Source organism: Prionailurus viverrinus, chromosome C1 (genome assembly GCF_022837055.1).
Source record: "Prionailurus viverrinus isolate Anna chromosome C1, UM_Priviv_1.0, whole genome shotgun sequence".
NCBI lineage: Eukaryota > Metazoa > Chordata > Mammalia > Carnivora > Felidae > Prionailurus > Prionailurus viverrinus.
In genome coordinates this window covers 46,041,741-46,069,291 of record NC_062568.1, presented here as the reverse complement: position 1 = coordinate 46,069,291, position 27,551 = coordinate 46,041,741, and the positions used below count along the sequence as shown (strand labels likewise).

Genomic DNA, 27,551 nt, shown 5'->3' with positions numbered 1-27,551 from the left:
TTTGGAGTGCATATTTCTTGGGGTTGTAAATGTGAATAAACCCGTCTCTGTTTATTGCCTCATCAGAAATCTGACATTTGCTGATATTAATTGTTCAAGTTCATATATTGCAGGTGAAGAATAAATAATTTTCCCAGCACCTAATGCTATATGAAAATCAAGGATTATTTCAGCAAACAGTGCTAGCTGAATTAAGACCTAGTATTTAACAGATTTTAGGTGTGCAGACTGAAGTCGAATTTAAGACTTGCATGATGATTGTTCTAGCTCTCTAAGTGAAATTTAGCCTAAGGGGTGATAAGTGACAGGCGGATTAAGACCTCTCTGTGCTCTCCTCACTCTGGTGTTTAGTGTTACCACAATATATATACAGATATATCAGAACTTTTCTTAATTCTTCTTACAATGCCATATATGTTTTTTTTTCTTTGGGGGGATGGGAGAATGAGGTAGTTGGTGGTACCTAAAACTTTGTATTTACTACTATAAGTTTCTAAATATCTTTTCAGAATTTGCTTTTGTTTAGGCTTTTGGTGTGTATATTCTTTGGAAATATGTACTAGCAACGTAGTAACAGCACTTTAAAACAATTACAATATAGTTATGGTTCTTCATACCTTATTTCAGTATTTGCTTCATTTTTTTACCCTGACTTTGCCTTTTTCCTCTTTTATACCCTTGCATTGGCATTGTTAATACCTAAGTCTACTATAATGAGGAAGGATAAATAATTGACACCATTTCGATAGCAAGAAACAAATTCTTGAGACTGCTTAGAACTTAAGGAATAGTTAACCATGTAAATAATACATCAAACGTTTGGCCTTTCTGAGTGCAGTGAATCACGTTCAGTTTTGTTACATAGTTGAAAACTTAAATTTTAATAAGTAGAAATTGCAAATTCTACATTTACACTTTAGTCACTCAGTTTTTGCTATCCTAGGATACCCTTAGAATAATAAGGGTTGAGCACCTACTGATATTAGATACTGGGTCAAGTGCTTAATTTGCTGTAATTCTAATCAGAGCTCTGTGAGTGGATGCTGTGATTATGCCCATTTTGCCAAGAGATACGAACCCAGGTCTCTGAGTCTAGGGCCCATTTTTTTTCATACTGTGCTAATTTGCTCTGAAATTAGAGTAGGTTATAGCTGCCTTTTCTTCATAATGGGAATAATAATACCTATCCTGTAAATTGTGAAAATTAATTTTAAATTGATGATTGTGAAGTATCAACTGTCTTTAAATTGGTTTTGTTAGGGAGATTTTTATTAATTATTCCTAACTTTAAAATGATTTTTGAAAATGATCCAAAAATAAAGTTTCCAAATCTTTCAATGTTTCTTCGTTTCTAATCATCACTATTATTTCATGTGTGCTCTATGTGCTCTAATGTATGCATGATTACACTTTTATCGCAATAATGGTTTATAGTTCTTGTTTATGGAAAAGAAAAAAATGGAACATATAGCAAGCTACACCCGTTGTGTTTGATTTGCTAAAACTTCGTGTAACTAGCGCACCCACTCTTTCCTTGTTTTTGGTTGTTGCATAGGTAGAAGCTGACCCAGAAGTGGAAAGAAGTTATTCTGTATGCATTAAGAATTTTTTAAAGATAATACAAAAATTTTCCATTTAAAACTAATTGTTAATTCTCTTTTTGAAAAATGTTTATTTATTTATTTTTGAGAGAGAGTGGGAGAGGGTGCGAATACGAGCAGGGGAGGGGCAGATAGACGAAAAGAAACCCAAGCTGACTCCCTGCTGTCAGCGCAGAGCCTGATGGGAGGCTCAAACTCATGAACTTGAGCCAAAATTGAGTGGGCCGCTTAACCAGCTGAGCCATCCAGGCATCCCAATAAAAGTGGATTCTTAAATCTGTGAAATAATATAAACAGGAACAGGGGTGCCTGGATGGCTAAATTGATTGAGCAGTTCGCGTCATAATCTCACAGTTGTGAATTCGAGCCCTGTGTTGGGCTCTGTGCGGAGCTTGCCTAGGATTCTCTCCTCTCTTTCTGCGCACCCCCCCCACCCCCCCGCTGCTCTCTCTCTCAAAGAAATAAATACACTTAAAAAAAATGAACTAGGACAATTGTAAGATTAGTATTGTTAATAAAAATACTTTTACATTTTTATAAAAATAATTTTTGTTGGTTTTTAAAATCTAAACTTTGCTTCTGTAATATGTAAGTTTTGATTAAAGTCTCAAAATTTTTTATGCTAGCTTCTTACATCTTTTTGTTAGATATTGTAACATTAAAGTCCTTTGTTTTACTTTATTTTTTGATTAATTTAGGATCTGAACCAATGATGCTAGGTTCACCCACATCTCCAAAACCAGGGGTTAATGCCCAGTTCTTACCTGGATTTTTAATGGGAGATTTGCCAGCTCCAGTGACTCCACAACCTCGATCTGTCAGTGGCCCTTCAGTGGGAGTAATGGAAATGAGATCACCTTTACTTGCAGGTGGGTAAATGCTTGAAATGGTTTCTTAGTACTATTAAACCATGTATTAGAATTTTAAAAAGAGTAATGATGCAACATTCACCCTTATCAACACATTTATTAATTAAAACAAATAATGCCTCTATTTTTGATTTTTAGACTCTTGGAATAAAGGTATAAGTAGTATAAGCTACTGTAATTCTAAGAACCACTCATTAAGACTATGTATACTGTATTTCATCCGATCTAAGATGCCCTTGATTGTAAAACTCACCATTATTTTAAGTAGTACTAAGAAAGAAAAGCACTAAATATGATACAATGCCAAGATACTGTTTTTTATAAATTATCCATATCAGAGATGTTAAAGTGTGGGGGAAGAAATATCATTTAACTTCAACTGAATAACTTAATGCATTTAAATAGTTCATCTTAAATGTGATAATAGCAAATATTCAGTCAAAAGAAACTAAGTGAAGTGTAATCAACATACAGTGCTATATTAGTTTCAGCGTACAGCATATTGACTTGACAGTTCTGTATATTACCCAGTGCTCACCATGACAAGTATAGTCAGTCACCATCTGTCTCCATACAACGTTATGACAATATTGTTGACTGTATTTCCTATGCTGTACTTTCATCTCTGTGGCTTATTTATAAATAAATAACTGTAAGTTTGTACCTCTTAATGCCCCTTGTCTATTTTGCCCATCTTCCCACTCACCTCCCTGTGGCAGCCACCAGCCCTCTGTATTCAAGAGTCTGGTTTGTTTTGTTTTTTGTCTGACTTCACTTACCACCCTCTAGGACCTTGATAGATGAATGGATAAAGAAAATGTGATATATATATGTGTATATATATATACACATACACACACACACATATATACATATGTGTGTGTGTGTATATATATATATATATATATATATATACACACATATATATGAATATAAATAAAATGGAATGATGGAATGTTAGCCATAAAAAAGAATGAGATCTTGCCATTTGTGGTATAAGAAATGTAATTTGAAATGTGTAGATATAAATTCTACTTCTAGTCATAGTGAATTAAGATTCTCAGCATGTTTAGTGGAAAGATTTATTCTACAAACTATAGGGAAGTTTTTTACACAGAATTTGCAGTTATCAGCACAAAATATTATCTAAATGCAACACATATCTTACAAGACTCCTTTAGCAAAGAAATATTTTAAAAGATAACTTTGGGGGCGCCTGGATGGCTCAATCAGTTAAGCGTCCAGCTTTAGCTCAGGTCATGGTCTTGCAGTCCGTGAGTTCGACCCACGTTGGACTCTGCTGACAGCTCAGGGCCTGGAGCCTGCTTCAGATTCTCTGTCTCCCTCTCTGTCCCACCCCCACTCTGTCTCTCTCTTCCTCAAAAATAAATAAACATTAAGAAAAAGAGAGATAACTTTGAGGTTTTCACTATGAGTAGTGAGAATTAGCTACAGAAATGGTTGGATTCCAAATGTGAGCTGATATCCTTTTAATAGATGTTTAAATGGAAAACTTCTCACTTTGTTCTTAAGGTATTATTTGGTTTAAAGTGGTTTATTATTTTAAGATTGATGAGGGACAATATAAATTATATTCATAATTGACTTATTGTTATTCTGGATAGGTTTTTGTTTTTTATACATTTGACCCTTGAACAACACAGGGGTTTGGTGTACTGACCCCCTGGACACTTGGAAATTCTAGTATGATTTTGACTCCCCCAAAACTTAACTAATAGCCTGTTTTTGACTGGAAGGTAGCCTTCCCAATAACATAAATAGTTGATAACTATATATGATATAGTTGATACACTGACATATAACTATATATGATATAGTTGATATACTGATAACATAAACATTTTGTATATGTATTATAAACTGTTCTTACAGCAAAGTAAGCTAGAAAAAGTTACTAAGAAAGTCATAAGGAAAAGAAAATACATTTACAGTACTACACTGTAAAAAATCTGTGTATAGGTGGACCTACATGTGCAGTTCATACTTGTGTTTGTCAAGGGTCAAATATGTATTTCAAATGTGTTTTTATTGTAGTTACTATATATTGAGTACTTATAAGCCAGACAATACCCTAAGCATATTATATATTACTTTCATTTTTTCATCAGTCTTAAAGGTTAGGTAGTAGTATCCCTGTTTTTCAAAAGGAGAAACTGAAGCTAAATGCAATAAAGAACTTCCTTAAGCCTACTTTTTTTTTCTTAACTTTTTAAAATGTTTGTTTTTGAGAGAGAAAGAGAGAGACAGAGTGTGAGCGGGCAAAGGGTAGAGAGGGAGAGGGAGACACAATCTGAAGCAGGCTCCAGGCTCCGAGCTGTCAGGACAGAGCCCGATGCGGGGTTGAACTCAGGAACCGCAAGATCATGACCTGAGCCGAAGTCGGATGTGTAACCGACTGAGCCACCCAGGTGCCCCAAGCCTACTTGTTAGTAAGTGACAGAGCAGGAGGTTAAAGCTCAGATTAGTTCTGTTTTATAGTCTATGCTCTAAACAGCTTATGATGTACTATCTAAGCTTAGACATTAAGTCATAACAGAGGGTCAGATCTGTTTCACTATTTGGCATTGATGATTCTCTGATTTATAAAGGCATCTTTTTTTTTTTTTAATATTAATTTTTGAGAGAGAGAGAGAAAGAATCCCAAGCATGCATCTTGCTATCAGTGCAGAGCCCATCCTGGGGCTTGAACTCACGAACCATGACCTGAGCTGAAATCAATAGTCAGATGGTTAGCTGACTGAGCCATCCAGGTGCCCCTTTAAAGACCTTCTTATGTCCCCAAAGTTGATTCTTTTCCTATATATATATATATTATGTATTTCAATATATTTCTATTATGAGGAACATGAATGGGATCTCTTTAATTTTGACAAATTCCACATTAGGCGATTATATTCAAGTGTATATAAACTGGAGCTGTTTACCTACTTTCAAGTGAGAAATACGATCAGATTTTGTATTGAAATTTTAAGGATTTGTAGAGAAAGCAAAAGCTACATGTGTTTACAAAAAACTAAAATTTCTGTTTTCTTATTCTGAAATTTTTTATTCACACACAGTCTATGAATCACCAGCTTTGGCGTAGCTGGAAGCTTGTTAGAAATTTAGTGTCAGGCTCCACCTCACATGTTCTGAATCAGAATCTGAATTTTAACAAGATGGACTCTTAAGTGTATTAAAGTTTGAGAAGCCCTAGGAAACAAGAGTTTAAGTTGATATTTTAAAGATACAAATGAAAAAGGGGCACCTGGGTGGCTCAGGCTCTGATCTTGTGGTTCATGGGATCGAGCCCTGCATTGGGCCCTGTGCTGACAGCACAGAGCCTGCTTGGGATTCTGTCTCTCTCTGCCCCTCCCCTGCTTGTGCACTCTCTCTTGCTCTCTCAAAATGTATAAATGAACATTTTTTTTTAATGTGTAAATGACAAAAAAATCTTATCAGAAAGGTGGAAGACTTGTTTTCTCACCTGAATGTTTTTTGTGCATTGTAGGTGGATCACCACCACAACCAGTTGTGCCAGCTCATAAAGATAAAAGTGGAGCCCCACCAGTTAGAAGTATGTATGATGATATTTCCAGTCCAGGACTTGGATCAACACCTTTAACTTCAAGAAGACAGGTAATGTACACACTCCCATTTATGATCCACAGTAATTTCTTATTTTTATGTGGACACACAGCGAGGATCAGTAATTTGAAATGTTTTTCTGAGGTCTACTTTAGTGTAACTGTGTTGCACAGAATAACTATTAAGGACATTTATCATAAAATCTACTTACATTGTGTTTATCATGAAATGTTCTTAAAAAATATAATAGAACAGCCGATTGTTTTCGCATATTGATGATTCTGTGGTGTATTATAGGTAGGTCTTATTTACTTGTCCCTGCCCTAAACCTAGCAATATACACATAGAAATGATTATGGTTTCAGTGATTCCAATTGTTTAAAAAATTCAGTATGCATAATTTTGTGAAGGAACAAATGAAGAGTTAGGGTTTCATCCAGGTGTAGGGTACTTTGTAATGATTTGAGATCTTTGTTTTAGGAATGGTTTTATTAATATAAGACAAATATCCTTTTAGAGCTATGTTCACTGTTTACTTATTTTACTGAAAACGCAGCCTCCCATATTTATGAGCTGATGGTTTAGTTTGTTCCAGGTGCAGGTGTTCTGATGGTGATGTTTAATTTTGGTTGGTGTGGGTGTAGGCGTTCTGATGGAGTTATTTTCAGTCATAGATTATGCAAGGTAGAGATCCTGTGTTTTGATGGGACTGAGAGCTATAAAAGAAAATGATACTTTTGAAGTACCTCTGGTATACAGGTCTGATCTTAAAACTTCCTGTTTTATGTATTTTTTTCACTTCTTCCTCATGGCAAATTTGTGAATTAGTTGTTATCAGCTTCATTTTATCATTGAGGACACTAGGGCACAGAAAGCTTAAATAATTTGTCAAGAGTAAGGCAACTAGTCTATTGGAGCCAAACTTTAAACCCAGGCAGTCTTCAATCTAGAGCCAACGTTTGTAACAGCCATGCTGTCCTGACACTACTATAGTAACTCTGGATGGTCAGTTTAAAGGTAGTATGGATTTTTCTTTTAAGTAGGAAGGTTAGTAGCTTATATAGTCACAAATATTCTATCACTATTGTGCTTCAGCAGGACATACAGTTACATACAGTGTGTCAGTTAAACTGATAAGTTGTTTGTATAAGGATATTTCTGCAGTTTGGTTTGCCTTTCCCTGAATCAAATACAGCATAGTTGCTAGAAAGTTTAAGAATGGTAGAAAGCATCTTCTGGTAAATTTTGACTATTTTTAGACTTGGTATGCCTAGCATAGTAGGCCTACTTGTCAAGCAAAGCAGAATTAATTCACTGTGTAAAACACATTACCTTCTCTGTCCGTCACTTTTATTTATTTAAAAAAAAAAAATTTTTTTTTTCAACGTTTATTTTTTTGGGGACAGAGAGAGACAGAGCATGAACGTGGGAGGGGCAGAGAGAGAGGGAGACACAGAATCGGAAACAGGCTCCAGGCTCTGAGCCATCAGCCCAGAGCCTGACGCGGGGCTCGAACTCACGGACCGCGAGATCGTGACCTGGCTGAAGTCGGACGCTTAACCGACTGCGCCACCCAGGCGCCCCTTTCCGTCACTTTTAGAACTGCCCTACTGTCCAGTACAGTAGCCATTGGCCAAATGTGGCTGTTGACACTTGAAATATGGCTAGTCCTATACATAATTGAGATACGCTGAAGTGTAAAATACACACTGGATTTTGAAGACTTAGAAAGAATGTGAGCTATCTCATTTAGTTTTTTATGGTGATTACATACTGAAAATGATGATAATTTGGACCTGCTAGATTAAATAAACTACTTATTTTTACTTTTTTAATGTGTCTCCTATAGAATTTAAAACTACTTATATTGCTTATGTTCTATTTGGACAATGGTATTCTAGCCAAATCAGAATATTCTGGCCTGGGATACTTTTCTGAAAGGTTGATAAGTAAATTTCATGTTTGGTTTGAGAATGACTGGCTTATAAATTTATGCTAGTTTTCATTACTTCTCTGATAACCAATGAAAACAAAGGTAGTTTACAGTTATTACTATGTTCAAAATGTTTAAAAGTCTTGTGTTATAATTTGTAGAGAATGTTTTTGATTTAAAAGTTGGTAAGAATGTTATTATTAGTTAAAAGCCCTCATTAGTTTTGCCCCAAGACTTTGCTTAGCCTCTCTCTAATCGTGAAAGAAAATGGCATTAAGAATTGAACAGTACATTTTGTATCTCTCTTAAAGTTATTTCAACATTTGGTTCTGGTTGCTAGATAATAGCTAGATTTTAGATTTCCTTAGTTTAATCAGAATCTGTTACCAAAAAATCTATTTCTGTATATTTACTTCTAGAGAAAGTCTGTTCTCATTCTTGATTAGATACTGCCTTTGTTTAATCTTTAATTTTCTCACATTTAAAGGAATTAGTATTGATAATTTTCTTGCTTTGTAACTTTCTACTAGTAGAGACAGAGGCATACTGTCTTTTTTATTATATAGACTGATTTGTTTAAAAAAAAATTTTTTTTTTTTAACATTTATTTATTTTTGAGACTGAGAGAGACAGAGCAGGAGCAGGGAAGGGGGCAGAGAGAGAGGGAGACACAGAATCCGAAGCAGGCTCCAGGCTCTGAACTGTTAGCACAGAGCCTGATGCAGGGCTCGAACCCACAAACCGTTAGATCATGACCTGAGCTGAAGTCAGAGGCTTAACCAACTGAGCCATCCAGGTGCCCCTATATAGACTGATTTGAATCTGTATTATTTCATGGTTTGTAAATGTCTGCTTAAAAATAGAATTCTGGGGCGCCTGGGTGGCGTAGTCGGTTAAGCGTCCGACTTCAGCCAGGTCACGATCTCGCGGTCCGTGAGTTCGAGCCCCGCGTCAGGCTCTGGGCTGATGGCTCAGAGCCTGGAGCCTGTTTCCGTTTCTGTGTCTCCCTCTCTCTCTGCCCCTCGCCTGTTCATGCTCTGTCTCTCTCTGTCCCAAAAATAAATAAATGTTGAAAAAAAAATATATAAAAAAAAAAATAGAATTCTGCCATCTTTCTGTTTTTCTGTGTGTTATTTCAAATATTGTGCTTTGGGAACTAAAAACAAATAGCAAAGTTATTTTCTACTAAAAACAGTGTCTTTTTATTTAATGTAACTTCACTTTAAACAAAGAATATGCTAAAGGGTATAACATATTTTAGAATAATACTGCTCAACTTAAAGAAAAAAGTTGGAGTACTCTTAGATTGTGAACTAATTAGAGGCATCCTTAGTACCTGGTAGACATGCAGTTGTCTATTGAATGAAACCTTTCAACACTTATTGTGTTTATGTTCTGGTTAGAACTTTGTGTTTTTACTCTAACACTTCATTCTATTTTCATGTAGCCAAACATTTCAGTAATGCAGAGTCCTCTTGTTGGAGTTATGACGACTACTCCTACTCCTGGAACAGGTAAAGGCCTTTTAACGTCAAAGACTATTCTGTCTTTTTTGAATGAGATAATATAAGACTTTGTTGATAATTGGCCAAAATTTTTTCTTTCATGTTTCAAACTTGGAGACCTTGTCAAATGTTAATAACTTCATTCAGAAGGGAAATACTTTGTATATTGGATTTTTTTTTCCTGAACTTATAGTAGGTAGGATGTGATATTCTCAAAATAGTAAGAGTTTAAAGAAAATATGTACTTAGTAGTGTTTCCTCAGTTACTAAAAACTGTAATTTAAAAAAGAGGTGTTGCATTTGGGAAGAAAAGGAATACAGAGTCTGAGCAATAAAGATGTTTTGAAAGCTTTTAATGTATAGCTAGAAATCTAAATGTCATTGACTACAAACAGCCACTGATTATATGTAGTTTTTCTTTAAGATTAATGGTATTTTTATCACCATCAGCATTATCATTAGCACAATTCTTGTTACATATTCATATAATCTATCAAATGATCTCTCAGTAAATATATGAACACATAACCATATGTGCCAGGCCCCGGGAAACTGAACAAAATAGGTAATCCATACCTTTATCGAGTTTGCATTTATTTACAGAATGTACATTTATAAATGAAATAATTAAACTATAAAGTTTGTTAGAAGGTGATATATTTTATGGAGGAAAATTAAGAAGCAAAGAGGGGGAGTTAGCAGGTGAGGGCTTATAGGTTTAAATGGGGGGTAGTATATTAGTTTTCTATTGCTGCTGTGACAAACTACTACAAACTTAAAAGTGGCGACAAACTACTACAAACTTAAAAGTGGCTTACACAACAGTTCTGGAGGTGAGAAATCTCAAATGGGTCTCAATGGACTAAAATCAATGCATTTGTAAAGCTGTGTTTAGTTTATGGAAGCTCTAGGGGATAATCTGTTTTCTTGCCTTTTTCATCTTCTACCCACATTTCTTTGCTCGTGATCTCCTTTCTCCATCTTCAAAGCTAGCAACTTTGCATCTCTCTGATCATTTTTCTGTAGTCACATCTCCCCCTTCTCTCTTTTAAATACCCTTGTGAGTACAGTGGATCTGTCTGGATAATCCAGGATCATCTCCCTATTTTAAGGTGAGCTGGTGAGCAGCCTTAATTCCATCTGCAACCTTAATTCTCCTTTGTCATGTAACAAAGCTTATTCCCAGGTTCCAGGGATAAGGACATGGGCATCTCTGGGGGCCATTATTCTGCTTCCTACAGAAAGGTAGAGGAAAAGTGACATTTACTCAGAAACCTAAACTAAGTAAGGGAGGGGCGCCTGGGTGGCTCAGTCGGTTAAAGCGCCCGACTTCCGCTCAGGTCATGATCTCACGGTTCATGAGTTTGAGCCCCGCGTCGGGCTCTGTGCTGACAGCTCGGAGCCTGGAGCCTGCTTCGGATTCTGTGTCTCCCTCTCTCTGCCCCTCCCTTGTTCATGCTCTGTCTCTCTCTGTCTCAAAAATAAATAAAACGTTAAAGGGGCGGCGCCTGGGTGGCTTGGTCGGTTAAGCGTCAGACTTCGGCTCAGGTCATGATCTCACAGTCCGTGAGTTCGAGCCCCGCGTCGGGCTCTGTGCTGACCGCTCAGAGCCTGGAGCCTGTTTTGGATTCTGTGTCTCCCTCTCTCTCTGCCCCTCTCCTGTTCATTCTCTGTCTCTGTCTCAAAAATGAATAAACGTTAAAAAAAAAAAATTAAAAAAAATGTTAAAAAAAATTAAGGGAGGTGGGGACAGTGTTCTAGAAAGAGAAAAACGTAGAGGCACTGAGGTGGCAGTGTGTCTTGGGTGTTCAAGGGGGCTAGTGTGAAATGGAGTGAGTGAGGGGTAGAATACTAGGAAATGAGGTCAGAAAGATAACGGGGGACCCATAGTACAGGGCCTTGTATGTCATGGAATCAACTGGTTTTTACCCAGAAAAGGCGGAAAACAAATAGGATGAGACTGCTGCTGTGGTGATTACAGACTTTTGGTTAAGGGGCGGGGTAGAAGCAAAACCAAAATAAGAGGCTACTACTGCATTAATCCAGTTGAGGGACAAAGCAGGGTGGGAAGGAAGAGAAAGAGGAACAACAGCAAAAAAGATGGGACAGAAAAGCCCAGCAAGACAGTAGATTTAAAAGGAACCAGATCAACCATTATATAAAATGAAATGTACTAAACACTGCAGATAAAAGACAGAGGTTATCAGAATTGTTAACAAAAGCAGTATCCAAAGACAAGTTGTTTTTTTTTTTTCATCTTCTGAGTCCAGAGTTTTTCAAGCGTCTGAATCTTCACTGGTGGCAGTGGTTTAATAGTCATTTACAGGTAGATTTCTGCTACCAGTTTGATCAAGGCTATTTAGGCTTTTTCTGTACGTTCCTCAGATTTCTTCTACTATCCAGCCACTGCCTGGTTCCAAAGCCACTTCCACATTTTTAGGTATTTGTCACAGCAGCACCTGGCTTATAGTCAGAATCTGTATTAGTTTTTGTAAGTTTATTTATTTTGAGAGAGAGCACACACGAGCATGGGAGGGACAGAGAGAGAGGAAGAGAGAACAGCTCAGAGCTTGACTCTGGGGCTTGATCTCACAAACTATGAGATCATGACCTGAGCTGAAATCAAGAGTCTAATGCTTAACCGACTGAGCCTCTCAAGTACCTCATAATCTGTGTTAGTTTAAATTTGCTGCCTTAACAGATTATCACAAATTTAGTGGCTTAAAACAATACAAAACTTTTTTTTTTTTTTTTTTTTCAATTGTAAGTAATCTCTACAACTGTTGTGGAGCTTGAACTTGTAACTGTGAGATCAGGAATTTCATGGTCCACCGACTGAGCCAACCAGGCACCCACCCCTGTTTTTTCTTTTTAAAGATTTTAAAACAGATTTATTTTCTCACTTTTTTTCTTTGCTTTAGAGCTCGGGTGTCAGCAGGGCTGTGTTCTCTTCATGAGGTTCTGGGTATTAATCCACTTTCAAGCTCATTCATGTTATTTGAATTTACTTCCATGTGGTTGTAGGATTGAGGTCCCTGTTTCTTTCCTAGCTGTTGCCTGGTGGTGTTTCTCGGCTTGTAGAGTCTGCCCTTATTCTTTGGCTTGTGACTCCCTTTCCATATTCAAAGACAGCAGTGGCAGATCAAGGTCTGCCTTTGAATCTCTCTGACCTCCCTCTTCTCTTGTATTTCTGACTTGACTTTCCTGCCATCTGCTGCTATTAAGGGCTCATTTGATGATATTGGGCCTACTGGAATAATCCAGGGTAATTCCTTATTTTAAGATCCAGCTAATTAATAACCTTCATTTTATCCAGCAGTACCTGGACTAGTGTACTAGTAATTCATTTGAATTACCAATGAATTAAACCAGGGGACAGAAACTTTGGGGGTATATCTTTAGATTTCTGTCTGCCACCTATACCATAGTGAACAATTTAGGTGTGTTACCTCAGTCTTAGTTACATATGTGAGGTGGAATGTTCTGGGGGAGTTCAGGTATTAACAGTCTTAATCTGATCATGCAAATAGGTAGATGACAATGTTTTGTTACTTGACTAGTTGCTACAATAGTGACTCTTCATTATTCAGTTGAGTCAGTTAAGTCATCCCAGGGACATTGAAAATGCAAAAACACAATGTTAAGTAATGTACTTCGTACTTTAAAGGTTCTCTTAGTTGTTTGAAAAGCATGCATTATAATATTCTTATTGTTGTCAAGTAGAAGAGCACATGATTAAAGTTATTGAAACATCCTTTTGTTATTTTTCTCAAATAGTGTTAACTTCTGTGAGGTTCTTGTATTTTCATAAAAAATTCTAAAAGTACAAGAACCATGGTAGGAAAATAATATGTATCGTAAATTGGCCACTGGGAGCCACTGCTGCTTCTACTTTGAGGTTAAGGAATTTATGTTTAGAAAGTCTTCATGTGGCATATGTGAAAAAGAATATTTTTGAAAAGATATGATGGGCATGAGGATCTATCATGTGATCAATAATAAGCAAAAAAGGGAAAAGAAGTTGACTTGAGAAAATTGAAAGGAAAATGTAGACTTAAAACTTAGAGCTATTTTTTTTTTAGCTCCTATAGTGTTAACCAAATGAAAATTTCTTGTATAATTTGTAAATTTTAACTTTCTGAGATAGACAACTTTTATAAAGAGATATCATGGGGTTTAGTGATGTTAGTGTGTTTATGCTTAGGTCTTTGTGTCCAATAAGGAGTTTTTTGTTTGTTTTAATTTTGTAAGTGATGTTAAAATCTTTTTAAAAATTTTATTTCTGGTGCAGGGAAACCTTGGTCATATGATAAAGTGAGAAATCTAGATTAGAGAATTTCAGAAACTGTTTTCAATCATGGCATATTATTGCCCTGAGTATGTTTGGCCTGTTTCCCTGTCCGCACCTCTGTTTTCTTCTGCTGCTATTTAAATATTCCTCTGTTTTTCACACTCTTTTAAATTTTTTCTTAATTTTTTTGAACTGCTTTCATTTATCTATCCGTTTTCTTCTCAAATGGTATACCACTTTTGTCTACTGAATTAGAATCCTTATTTATGTTAGCATATTGTTAACGGACTAAGTGTGTTATTCAGACTATAGTACTTTCCAAGTGTTTTTGTTGATGCTAGGAGCTCAGAGTTCTGATAGTGTTCCCAGGAGAGGAGGAAGAGGACTAATTTATCTGTGAGGGACCTTTTCCTGACACTTCTTTTTCTGATCTGGGTTAGCTGCTCTTGCATGTGCTTCTGTACAGCTGTCTCTGCTTAGCTCGTATCTTTCTCCACTACTGGACTATGAACTCCTTCAGGACAGAGATTCTTTCTGTATTTTTCATTATTTACCCATCACAGAGCTGGTTATAAAGGGACCTCAGTAAACATTTGTTGACTGAATGGGTTGATGGATATAAACTGTAGTGAATTGAATAGTGGCCCTGAAATGGTATGTCCTTGTCTTAATCCCCAGAATCTATGACTCTTACTGTGTGGTTCAAATAAATAGTTAAGGTCTTGAGAGGAGGAGCTCCCAAGGAAATCTTGAAAATTCAGGAGAGAGCAGAGTCGGGAGAAGGTAATCTTGATAATTACCTAGATGGTCCCTAAATTCAATCATTAGTGTCCTTAACAGGAAAGAGAGATTTGACACAGACCTCCAAAACATGCAGTGGGTTAGGTGATGTGAAGACAGGCACAGATTGGAGTGTTGTCACCACAAGCCAATGAACACCAAAATATGGCAGCAGTAACCAGAAGCTAGAAGAGGCAAGCGATGGATTCTCTCTGAGTGCCTTTGGCACACATTTGGCCCTGATGAAAATTTGATCTTGGACTTCTGGCTGTGACAAGAGCTGTGAGACAATAAATTTCTCTTGTTTTCAGCCACCCAGTTTGTGGTAATTTGTTAGAACAGACACAGGAAACCAGTATATATGTATATAATGTTTTGAGGTGATGACATCCCAATACCAAAAAGAGGATTGGAATATTTGTGTCCAACTTGACATGGCATAGTTTTAAAAAAAATTACAATTAAAGTAGTAAACACTAACCTTACTCCAGATTGCATTAGTTTCGGATGCTGCTGAAACAAATTATCGGAGATTTATGGCTTAAAACAACTCAAATTTGGGGTGCCTGGGTGGCTCAGTTGGTTAAGTGTCTGACTTTGGCTCAGGTCATGATCTCACGGTTCATGGGTTCAAGCCCCACATCGGGCCCTGTGCTGACAGCTTGGAGCCAGGAGTCTGCTTCAGATTCTCTCTCTCCCTCTCTCTCTGCCCCTCCCCCGCTCACTCTCTGTCTCACTCTCAAAGATAAATAAACATTAAAAAAAATTTAAAATACGGGCGCCTGGGTGGCTCAGTCGGTTGCGCATCCGACTTCAGCTCAGGTCACGATCTCACGGTCTGTGAGTTCGAGCCCCGCGTCAGGCTCTGTGCTGACGGCTCAGAGCCTGGAGCCTGCTTCGGATTCTGTGTCTCCCTCTCTCTCTGCCCCTCCCCCGTTCATGCTCTGTCTCTGTCTCAAAAATAAATAAACGTTAAAAAAAATAAATTTAAAATAAAAAACTCATTTATTACATTAAAATTCTGGAGGTCAGAAGTCTAATATTGTCAATGGGCTGAAATCAAGGCATCAATAGATCTGTGTACTTTTCTGGAGGTTCTAGGGGTTAATCTTTTTTTTTTTTTTTTGTCGTCTCCTTTTTAGCTTTTAGAAGCTGTTCATATTTCTTGGCTCATGGTTCCCTACCATCTTCGAAGTCTGCACTAATCAGTTGGGCCTTTCTTCTACCACTCTTTCTTTCTCCATTTAAGGAATCTTGTGATTATGTTGGACCTACTAGGTTAATCCAGGATAATATTCTCATTTAAGATCAGGTGATTAGCAGTCTTAATTCCATGTACATCCTGTATTTCTTTTTACCATGTAGTGTAACATGCTCACAGCTTCTGGATATTAGGATTTGGACATCTTTGGGAGACCATTTTCTGCCTAACATACTGATTTTTTAAAATTAGTCACCAAAATTTATTTAATCTCATGCCAGACTAACCATAGTACCATTGAATAGAGTCTAGCTTTGGTGGGGATAATATTTTCTATTTTAGTCAAAATAATAAAAGCAGATAGTTTTTAAAAATCAAACAGTACTAAAAAAAAAAAAAAATCAAACAGTATTTAACTATGTACAATGAAATGCAGCATTCTTTAGCCTTATTCCTTCAGAACCAGTCCAGACCTTAGAGCTATTCCTTTTGGAATTTACTTTCATTTATCTAAATGAGATGCTATGTTAGTTTCAAATTACCACAAATTTAGTGGCCTAAAATAATTCAGATTTATTCTGTTGCAGTTTTGTAGAAGTCAGAGGTCCAGAATCAGTTTCCTTGGGCTAAAGTCAAAGCATTGGTAGGACTAGTTTCTTCTGGAGGTTCTAAGGAGAATTCATTTTCTTTTTTTCTCTCAGCATCTAGCAGTTACCTGTATTCTTTGGTTTGTGGCCCCTTTCATCTTCAAAGTGTATCTCTCCAATCTCTGTTTTCATCATCACATCATCTCTATGGAGTTAAAAAATCTTCCTCCCTCTCCCTTTTTTAAGGGCACTAGTGGATATATTGGGAGCCCACCTGAATAATCTTGGGATAATCTTCCCATTTCAAGATTGTTAAGCACATCTGCAGAGTCCCTTTTGCCATATAGGTAAAATATTCACAGGTTCTAGGTATTAGGATATAGTCATGTTGGAGGTCCATATATTGTTGGAGTCCACCATATATCATTATGTGGCTAATCGATTGTCAGTTTTCAATGTTGGTATATTATCTTAAGGTAATTGGAGTTTATCTTACCTCCACATTATCTGAATATAATTATATCAGACTTTATTCCTTTGTCAATGTTTGTTATGACTATATAAATACTTTTTTATGCTTAACCAAGTAGTATAATTTATCTTTTCTCTAAAATTTTTCTAAGTTAATAATTGTATTTTTTCCCATTTGTCTAATTTTCTCTGTGCCATCTACTCCTTTGATTTTAGGCAAATGTCATTGCTAAGATACATATCTGAGCATTTTAAAAATGCTCAAAGATAGTTTCAAATAGTTTTTTGTTTCACTTTAAACTGAGAACTCTCTTTTAGCCTCTGTTTGGGCTGTTTCCTGTTTGAGCATGGTACACAGCTATCTTCCTAGGACTTGCCTTGGCAAGTTTCTGAGCTATTTGCTCATTTTTGTAGGGAACATATTTGAGTAGCTTTCTAAGCTTGTGAGGGAAATGAAATTTTAGACCTCATGTTGACTGAAATGCTTTTTTTTCCCCTCCCTCTCCTGTCTTCACACCAGATTGCTAGTTTGGCTGGGTATTGTATTTTAGGTCAGAACTTTGGAGTCATCATTCCATTCTCTTTAAGCCTCTAGTGTTTTGTGGAAGTCATGTGTGGTAATGATTTCTTAGTCTTTGTATATGGCCTGGTTTCAAAAAATTTAAGATCTGTGGTTAGTATTCTCAATTGCACAACTGTGCTGTCACGTGGGGCTTTTTCATTTGTTTCTCTGGGGAATTAATTGATCCTTTAAGTCAAGATACTTACCTACAGTTTGGGGAAATTTTCCTGTATTTGTTCAATAATTGCTCTTCTTCTTTGTTTCCTACTTCTGGAATTCCTTTGGTTTGTAAGCACTGCAGAGATACTTTTTCTCCCTTACATTGTCTTTTATATATGCATTCTACTTTCTGAGACATATCTTCAGTCTCAGCTTCCAACTCTTGTAATAATTTATTTTGTCATTTTTAATTACCAAAAACATTTTTGTTGTTGTAGATCTCTGAATGTCTTTAAAAACATAGTTTCCTTTTCTTGTTTCATGGGTAAAATGTCATTCCAGTGAGAATAATGTTGGTCTTTTTTATTCTTGCTCATATTGTCTTGTTTTTTAAGCTTTCTTGGTAGAGGCATATTTAATTGAATGAGACACTAAAAAGCTCCTTGGAATCTGTGCATGTGTATGGATCATCATTGTCTGGAAAGTGGAAATTGGTGGCTTTTTTGTCTCTTACTGGACTTTCCTGTAAGAGGAATGGACCGTCAGTTAAATTTTTGTTGGGGAAATCTCTGATTTCAGCATATGTAGGTCTTTTTTTCTTTTAAATTTTCTCAAAGAAGAATTCTTTATATTGAGCCTTAATGTCTGTGTAGGTGGTCTGAATTTAGAAAGGGGAGAAGTCTCCTTTTCAATATGCAGACTTTCACTTAATCGGTTTCCATACAGTTGTTCTCTGCTGTGATTAGACTCACTGGGTCCTGAGCCATTTAGATTCCTTTTCCTCAGATATTAAGTCCTTGGTGTCATCAGGTTGAGTGGCTGAATGATAGTCATCTGGCTACTTAAGATGAGGTAGGACCTATGCTCTCATTTCTTATTGTATACACTTTCAACTAGTTTTCTTTGATTTCAGCCAGCAGCCTCTTTCATACCTTCCATAGTTCCTGTGTTCTCAAAACCTGAGGCTTTCTAGAATGATTGTCATTGGGTGTCTGACAGGGATTAGAGGTGAATACAAGTGTTCAGTTCACCATGTTTGATTGGGTGTTGTTATACACATTGTTCATTATGTTCTTGGGTACAATGAGTTTGTTAAATTGAAAAGTCTGAGGACACATTCCCTACAAGATTGCCCTCACTTCTGATGCCAGTTACAAATTTGGAGGTCCCCAAGCCTACCCTCACTTCAGACCAACTGGCTACAAATGCAGGGATTTCCAGCCCTACTCTAAGATTTGATAATTTACAGGAAAGACTCAGAACCCACTGAAAGTGCTATGTTTAAAGTTACAGTTTTATTAGAGCAAAACAGTATAAATTAGAGCGAAAGAAAGATGTATAGGGCAAAGTTTGGGAGAGTTCCAAATATGAAGCTCCCATGGCATGTTACCCTCTATGAGAAATAAGCCCGCTAACCCAAAGGAAGGACGTGGAGACTTGGAGCACAGTGAAGTGAGGCTTTAATCAAGATTCTTGCAAGAGTGGGTGTCTGATAGGCATGCTCCCTACAGTTACAGCAGACAATGTATCTTCTCGTGTGCAAGTCCCTCCCCTGATTCCTCATTAGCTGAGTTACAGAGGTTACAGCCTTACCCAGAAATCACTTATGCCCATGTAAGGCAAAAAGTACATTCCTTGAGGTGATGCAGAGACTTCAGTTCTTTGGCGCATGCTCATTGCAAAGCCCGCAAAATGGAGATGGGGGCGGGGGGGGGGGAAGGGGGGGTTGTACATATTTCCAATTGGTTGTAAACCTATTGTTAACCAAACAGCACAGCCTTTATTTGGTATTTCTGAAAGTGAAGCATTTCATTTCCAACACCCTCCAGAATTGGTATATGGTGCTTATACTGGCAGCTAGGGAAGTTCACTGAAGCCTTCATGTCCAGAGTTTTTATTAGAGTTTCATTAAGTAAACATGACTGATTGAGTCATTGATCAAGTGGCTCAAATCAAATTTCAGGCCCCTCTGCCCCAAGGTGGGATGATAGCATGTGGCTCAAAGCTCCAACCAGAATCACATGGTTTTTATGGTGTGACCTGCCCCCCATCCTGAATCACCTTGTTAGCATAAACTTATCAGGTGCACTTGAGGGGCCTGCCATGAATAACAGGGGAAAGTCTCCTGTCTCTGGGGAAGTTCCTAGGGTTTAGAGGTTCCCTCCCAGGAACCTGACAAAGGTCAGACCTCTCTTTGGGCTGAGGCCAAATTCTTTTTTTTTTTAACGTTTATTTATTTTTGAGACAGAGAGAGACAGAGCATGAACGGGGGAGGGTCAGAGAGAGAGGGAGACACAGAATCTGAAACAGGCTCCAGGCTCTGAGCAGTCAGCACAGAGCCCGTGGGGTTCGAACTCACGGACAGTGAGATTGTGACCTGAGCGGAAGTCGGACGCCTAACCGGCTGAGTCACCCAGGCGCCCGAGGCCAGATTCTTTATTGCACATAGAGCTACTTGGTTTCATGGTAAGAAGGAACAGCACTGTCAGGAACCACTTTTTTCCCAAGTTTCTTGGGCCGTATATCTGTTTAAAATTTATCACTCTTTTTATCTCCATTTATGTTAGTGGCCTATTTTGAAATAATTAAATCTATTCTTTAATTGAAGACATTTCATAAAGGGTAATAAGGTCTTTTGCCCTCTACTTTAATTTGATCTTATGAAGAGTGTTTGAATAGTAATTTACCAAGGGAGACACATTACCGTCCAATTTGATGTGGTTTGATAGGTGTACTTTATTTTCATCTTATAAAGCTTAGCATGTGGGTACAAGAAGTCTGATTGAAAGGAAGTAAAATCAGTGGAGCAATTAAACATTAACAAGGTGGGGGGCAATTATGCTAAAGTTATGTAAATAGTTTTAGATTATGTATAAGTAATTATGTTTTTCAGAGTAGTTGACAGGGCAAAAATTAGATTGCTTATTCGTTTGAGACTTAATTTTGATTTGTTTTATTTTTAAAGGTCATAATGGTTGTCTCATTTTGAGCCTTCATTTAATTTCTTGCTTGAAGGTTATTACATGATGTAGCATAACTAAATTGAACCTTCTTAATGGTAATACACAACATAAAAAATTGGAATTGGCTTTAGATTTTATAGTAAAATGCTCTTTACCATCTTTTGTATGTTAAAGGCATGTCTTTGTGGTAAGAACTAAATTCATTTAAAAATATCTTTTGTGTGCTTTTGCTTATTTCCTAAAGGGATAGTTGATAAGTTAGTTGATAAGCAGACACTTGTCAAAGTAGCGAGTTACATTTTAAATCATCCTCATTTTTTTTAAAGTTTACTTATTGTGAGAGAGCATGTGTTTGCACGTTTGCGCCATCAGGGAGGGGCAGAGAGAGAGAGAATTAATCTCAGGCAGGCTCCACACTGACAGTTAGATGCAGGGCTCGAACCCCCACAAACTGGGAGGTCATGACCTGGACTGAAATCAAGAGTTGGATGCTTAACCAATTGAGCCACCCAGGCACCCCAAATCCTCATTTAAAAAATGTGTTGTACTTATTAAATGCATCTGTGATGATGAGGAAAAAGATTAATTGGTAGATAAATGTATTATAGCATGTATGTAGTTTGATTCTTTTTTTTAAATGTTTATTTATTGTTGATAGACCGAGTACCAACAGGGAAGGGACAGAGACAGAGGGAGACACAGAATCTGAAGCAGGCTCCAAGGTCTGAGCTGTCAGCACAGAGCCCGACGCAGGGCTAGAACTCATGAACTGTGAGATCATGACCTGAGCCAAAGTCAGATGGATGCTTAAACAACTGAGCCACCCAGGCACCCCGCAGTTTGATTTTTTTCAATAAATTGTATTATCTCTTTTATTAAGCATGAACTTGGTTTTAAAATTTAAATCTATAAGACTCAGCCATGTAATGCACTGAGATTCCATTTCCTTCTTGTATACCTTTTGTGTTCTCTAGAGTTAATAATGATTGCATATCATCATTTGCTTGATTGCTTTTATAAAAATATTTGAATATTCATTTTTCAAGCTTTCTGGCTACTGAGCTATTTTTTGTTAACCTGGTTACTTGATGGCTGAACGTAAGCAATCTTGAGCATCTTTCCTTGTTTCCTAGTAATGTCTAAGAATGTTCTGTTCTGAATTAAATAGATTCTTCAATAATCGTTTATAGAGCTGAGGTGATCTGAAACTTTTTTCTGAAAGAAAGGCTGCATTACTAGGTTAAATTAGATTAATTGTGGGTTTCTACATTTGAGTCCAATTAAAGGACATGGATGCAAGTTGTATGACATAGTTACAAGAGTTAAGAATTTTCAAATCTTTAGGTGATCGTATTTTTTCTCTTTAATTAGAATCACATTGTTGCATTATAGTTTTTACTTGATTGATTAGCTTTAACTTTTGATACTGTTGAGGGTATAGTTTTGGTTTACTACTTTTTGGAGGCAAGAGATGGACATCATTCCTGGAAATCTTTCAGACTTTATATATTTGTGCCTTCAATGTAAAAGAAGTACCAATGTATGTACCAAGTACATCATTTATATTGAAGTTTAGTATTGTTAAAATAGTTAACTTTTGTGAGTTTTTGTCTAAAACTATTCCATTTTATTATTGGAGTAACAGGTAAGTCTTGTGGGTATAATAACTAAGGGAAACTAACATTTATTACAGGTTTAAGATACAGTTGACATAAAACATGTATATGTTTAAGGTATACAGTATGTTTATTCAACAAGTGTATGTTGTAGAATGACCATTGTGTTAACTTTCAAGTATATAAAACGATACTATTAACAAATATCACCATGGTGTTGTTTAGATCCCCAGTACTTATTCACCTTATGACTGGAAGTTTGTACCCTTTGACCAATATCTCTCCATATCCTTCAGCTCCTAGGCCATAGTAACCACTACTCTACTCTCTGTTTCTCTGAGTTGGGCTTTTTTACATTTCACATATAACTGAGATCATACAGTATTTAGTATTTGTCTTTTCTTTGCTGACTTCTTTCACTTATCATGCACGTCATGTTAATGGCAGGATGCCATCCAAATGGCAGGATTTCCTTCCTTCTCATGGCTGAAAAACATCCATTGTGTATATGTACCATCTCTTCTTTATCCATTCATCCACTGAGGGACACTTCGATTATTTTCATATCTTGGCTAATGTGAATAATGCTGCAAGGAACATGGAAGTGTAGATACCATTTTGAGATCCTGTTTCCATTTTCTTTGGATCTATATCCAAGAATGGGATTGTTGGATCATGTGGTAGTGCTATTTGTAATTTTTGAAGAATCTCCATAGAGTTTTCCATAGTGGCTGTACCCATTTATATTCCCACCAGCAGTGTACAAGGATTTCCTTTACTTCGAATCCTTGCCAACACTTAGCTCATGTCTTTCTGATGATAGCCTTTCTAAAAGGTGTGAGGGGATATCTCATTGGGGCTTTGATTTGCATTTTCCTGATGATTAGTGGTTTTGAGCATCATTTTGGTACCTGTTGGCTCTATGTATGTTGTCTTTGGAAAAATGTCTATTCAGTTCCTCTGCTGACTTTTTTTGCTGCAGAGTTGTGTGAGTTTCTTATATATTTTAAAGAGTAACCCCTATCATATATGTGGTTTGCATATACTTTCTTCCATTCCATATGCTGCCTTTTCATCTTGCTAATGATTTTGTAGATGCTTTGGGTAAGTATGGACTTTAACAATATTAATTCTTCCTATCTGTGAACGTGGTATATCTTTCCATTTGTTTTTTCAGTTTCTTTGATCAGTCTTGTGGTTTTCAGTATATAAATCTTTCATCTCCTTGGTTAAATTTATTCCTATGTATTTTATTATTGATGGTATTTTAACATTTATTTATTTTTGAGGGACAGAGCATGAGCAGGGGAGGGGGAGAGAGAGAGAGACACACAGGATCCCAAGCAGGCTCCAGGCTCTGAGCTGTTTGTTAGCACAGAGCCAGACACGGGGCTCGAACTCACGAACTGCAAGACCATGACCTGAGCTGAAGTCGGAGGCTCAACTGACTGAGCCACCCAGGCGCCCCTTCTTGATGGTATTTTAAAGGGGATTATTTTATTTGTTTTTTAGTTATTAAATTGTTGTCAACGTGTAGAAATGCAACTGATCCGTGTGTTGGTTTTGTATTCTGCAACTTCACTGAATTCATTAATTAGTTCTAAAGGTTTTTTAGTGGAGTCTTTAAGATTTTCTATGTATAAGATTATTTTATGTGCAAAAACAATTTTGCATCTTTCTTTCCGATTTGGATGCCTGTTATTTTTTATATTTTTCTTACTTGATTGCTTTGATAAGGACTTCCAATACTATGTCAAAAGGAGTGGTAAGTGGGTACCCTTGTTCCTGATTGTAAAGGAAAAACTTTCAGCCTTTTCATCACTGAATATGATGTCAGATGTGGGCTTATCGTATATAGCCTTTATTATGTTGAAGTATGATCCTCCTATATCCAGTTTGTTGAACATTTTTATCATGAGAGAATGTTTTGTTTTTGTCAAAAGCTTTTTCTGCATCTGTTGATGATCATCTGATTTTAATCTGGCATTTGTGTCAGAATAATGCTGCCCTGGTAAAATGGAAACTAACATTTATTGAACCTATTAAACATACTCTTTCAGTTAATCTTCTCTATGTTGGATAGATGTTAGATACACATTTGTGTTTTGTGTTCTTCATATGTAAAAAGCAGAAGCTAGGTTCTATCTCATAGAATTGCCTTTAGGATTAAATATGAATACATGCAAATAACCTGTAATCCCACCTTGAACATAGTATAAATGCTCAATCCTTGTTAGCAATTATCATTAATATTGTTACTGTTTTTTTATTTTTTGTTGTAATATTTGGGAAGTAAGGCTCAGTAACTCTCTTTAATTGTGACATTAAGTTATAGAACTATAGTGTGAACTAACTACAAACCCTTTTACTCTATTCCCACTCATCTTCCCATGATGCTCTATAGCAAGGTGAATGATTGGTTCAGGGGTAGCAACACTAGCCTTCTGCCATCCAGTCCAATCCTTTCTGGGCTTCTGACACAATTACGTGTTACCTTCCTCAAAGCAAGGTGTTGTACTTCCTTCTCCCCCTATACATTAAAGATATTTTCATTATTTTTTGTAATTCACTAGCAGTTGGAACATGAGGATCTAAAATAAAATAAGAATGTTCCAAAATAGATTGCAGGGGGGCTGTTTAGGTTTTTCCTTTTTAAAATTTACTCCGACCGTTTAAGTGTTGTATCTGGAAAGTAACTTGATTCTCCAGTCCTTCTTTGTTATGGATTAACAGCCTGTCACTGTGACTGGTCGTTGAATGTGTTTCTTTGTTAAGAGAACTTCTTTTTGTGTGGTTCTAAGAAAATCATTCTGTATTCATGAGTAGGAAAACTCAGTTACCCTTTTTGCATCTCAGCTTTGGATTTGAATACTAGCTTTATTGCTCATTTCCTAATAGCAATTCCTATGCGCATTAATCAAGCATTTTTAAGGTATATACAACGTACTCAACCCAAGATCAGCATTTACCAAAGTATGTGTTTTATGAAGGTAAAATGTAGTCATTATAGTATAGGAAATTTTGGGTTGAATAAAGTTTTAAATATTTCTTTATTGACTAATCTTCACAAGTTTTTTTTTATGTGCATTATAAATCTCCCATCAGGATAATATATAGCCTTTTATAAAACTTAACACACTAGCTCTCCCCCACCCCCCTCTTATTTTTTTAAGAATATACTTTGAGAACTCCATTTGACTACAGACGCTTTGGAATGTTAGGTTGATTTTCAACTCAACTGGGAATTCAGGACAAATGACATGACTAAGCAGCAGATACACAGTTAGAATATATTGAGCAGAGAACCTCCAGAAAATCAGTAAACATGGGTTGTGAATGATGTACAAGGCCCTGTAAAACAGTTGTCCTCAGGCTTCTTGGTTGTAGGATCCTTAATACATTCTTAGAAATTAAAGGCCAGAGAGGTTTGGGGTTATACCTATTGATAGTTACTGCATTAGAAATTAAAAAAATATTTTACAGTATGTATTAATTCATTTTAATGTAATTTGTTTCATGTAAACATAAGGAACTTTAAAAATAACTTTTCTACAAGAAAAGATTATGATGAGAATGACATTGCTTTGTGTTTTTCAAATTTTAATGTCTGGTTTAAAATAGAGTTAAATTCTTATATCTGCATTTTTTTTCTTTAAACATTTATTTATTTTGAGAGAGAGAGCACGCGCAAGGATGGGAGGGACAGAAAAAGAATCCCAGTATGCTTGCGCTGTCAGCATAGGAGCCAGGTGCAGGGCTCGAACCTACAAACCATAAGATCATGACCTGAACCGAAACCAAGACTTGGATGCTTAACCTCCTAGACACCCCCTTATATCTGCTTCTGTATTCAATCTTGGTGCTTGATTGAATGCTTGATTGAATTGCATCAAGCATCCTTTGGAAAGGTCCATTGTACTCATGAGAGAATTAAGAGTATAAAGGCAAATGAAACCTTAAATCACTATGAAAATATCTTTGACTTGGCTGATCCCATCAAGAGAGGTTGTAAGTTATTCAGAGTCTCCAGTCCATACTTGTAGAATTGCTGGTGTAGTAAATACAAATGTTAACTAGATTACTTCCTAAGAGCTTGTCCTTTGAATTTGGATTGCATAGATTGGAATTTTGGCTGCACTTCTTGACGTTATTTAACATCCCATTTCCTAATTCGTTAAGTGGAGTTACTAATAGAACCTACCTTGTAAGATGGTTAGAATTAAATAAACTTAGACCTGTAAAATGGTATAAGTACCATGAAATAAATGAAATGTTGCTGTTCATTATTATTTCAAAATTTTAGTCCTGTTATGGCACTTTTGTTCACAATTTTCCATCGGCTTGCCAACTCGTTTGAGGTAAAAGCCAAAGCCTTTACTGTGGCTTACAAAGTTGTTTTTTTGCGGGGGATCTGATTTTTTTGTTACCTCTCGCTGTGCTCATATACTTGTTTTGACCTCACATCCCCTCTTCACTGTCTTGTTCATCAAACACCAATCATATCCTTTCTTAGGTCCTTTGTATGGGATTTTTTCTCCATTTAACGTTTATTTCTTAAGATACTGGCATGTTTTGCCCTCCCTCTTCTTTGGGTTTTTATTTTAATGTCACCTCAGCAAAATCTTTGTTTCATTTAATGCTTCCGTGTATGTATGTAGGTACACACTGCTTTATCTATTTTTCTGTAGGATTTTCCTTCCTTCCTTCCTTCCTTCCTTCCTTCCTTCCTTCCTTCCTTCCTTCCTTCCTTATTTGAGAGAGAGTGTGAGTGCAGGAAAGGGAGAGAATGAATCCCAAGCAGAGCCTGACCCAGGGCTCGATCCCACAACTCTGGGATCCTACCCTGAGCTAAAATCAAGAGTTAGACGCTCAACCAACTGAACTGCCTAGCTGCCTCAAGGAGTTTCTGTTTTCTAATATACTAGGTATTACTTATTTGTCTCTTTTCTACTAGAATTTAAGCTCCACTAGAGATAGATGGGGTTTTGTTTATTTATTTATTTTTTTTTTTATTTTGGTCTTACTTTTCATTACTGTGTCTTCAATACCTATAATGATGCTAGGTGTGTATTTAGGCACTGAAAAAATATTTTTTTTTGAGTGAATCATTATCATTACTGCAAAGAGGAAAGAATGGTTTCCACTTCTCAGAAATGTGTGGTTTCAATAGGACAGTGCCTCTGAAATAAAATGAACATGTAAAGCAGTTAGTTTGGCATTTTGGACACGTAGAAGTACTCATTGGTTGGTAGCTGTTATTGAAGGATAAGCAAAGAAAGAACAGAATTAGACATTTAAGTTAGAAATTACCTGAGTAAAAGAAAACTGCATTTGCATCTCAGGATCTAGGGTAGATACTGTTTAGGGACATATTGAAAAATATAGGTTGGAACTATATTGTGGAGCTTCTTGGATTATTCTGTAG

At 36.6% G+C, this 27,551-nt stretch overlaps 1 protein-coding gene across 2 annotated transcripts in view; it reads left to right on the top strand.

Annotated features, from left to right (window-relative positions):
- NUP35 (nucleoporin 35) overlaps positions 1-27,551 on the top strand; it is a 35,986-nt gene that overhangs the window by 1,235 nt on the left and 7,200 nt on the right. For both annotated transcript variants that reach the window (XM_047869699.1, XM_047869700.1), the window contains exons 2-4: positions 2,300-2,470; positions 5,982-6,109; positions 9,439-9,505. In XM_047869699.1, coding sequence (XP_047725655.1) covers positions 2,300-2,470; positions 5,982-6,109; positions 9,439-9,505 — 366 coding nt within the window. The remainder of the gene's footprint in view (positions 1-2,299; positions 2,471-5,981; positions 6,110-9,438; positions 9,506-27,551) is intronic.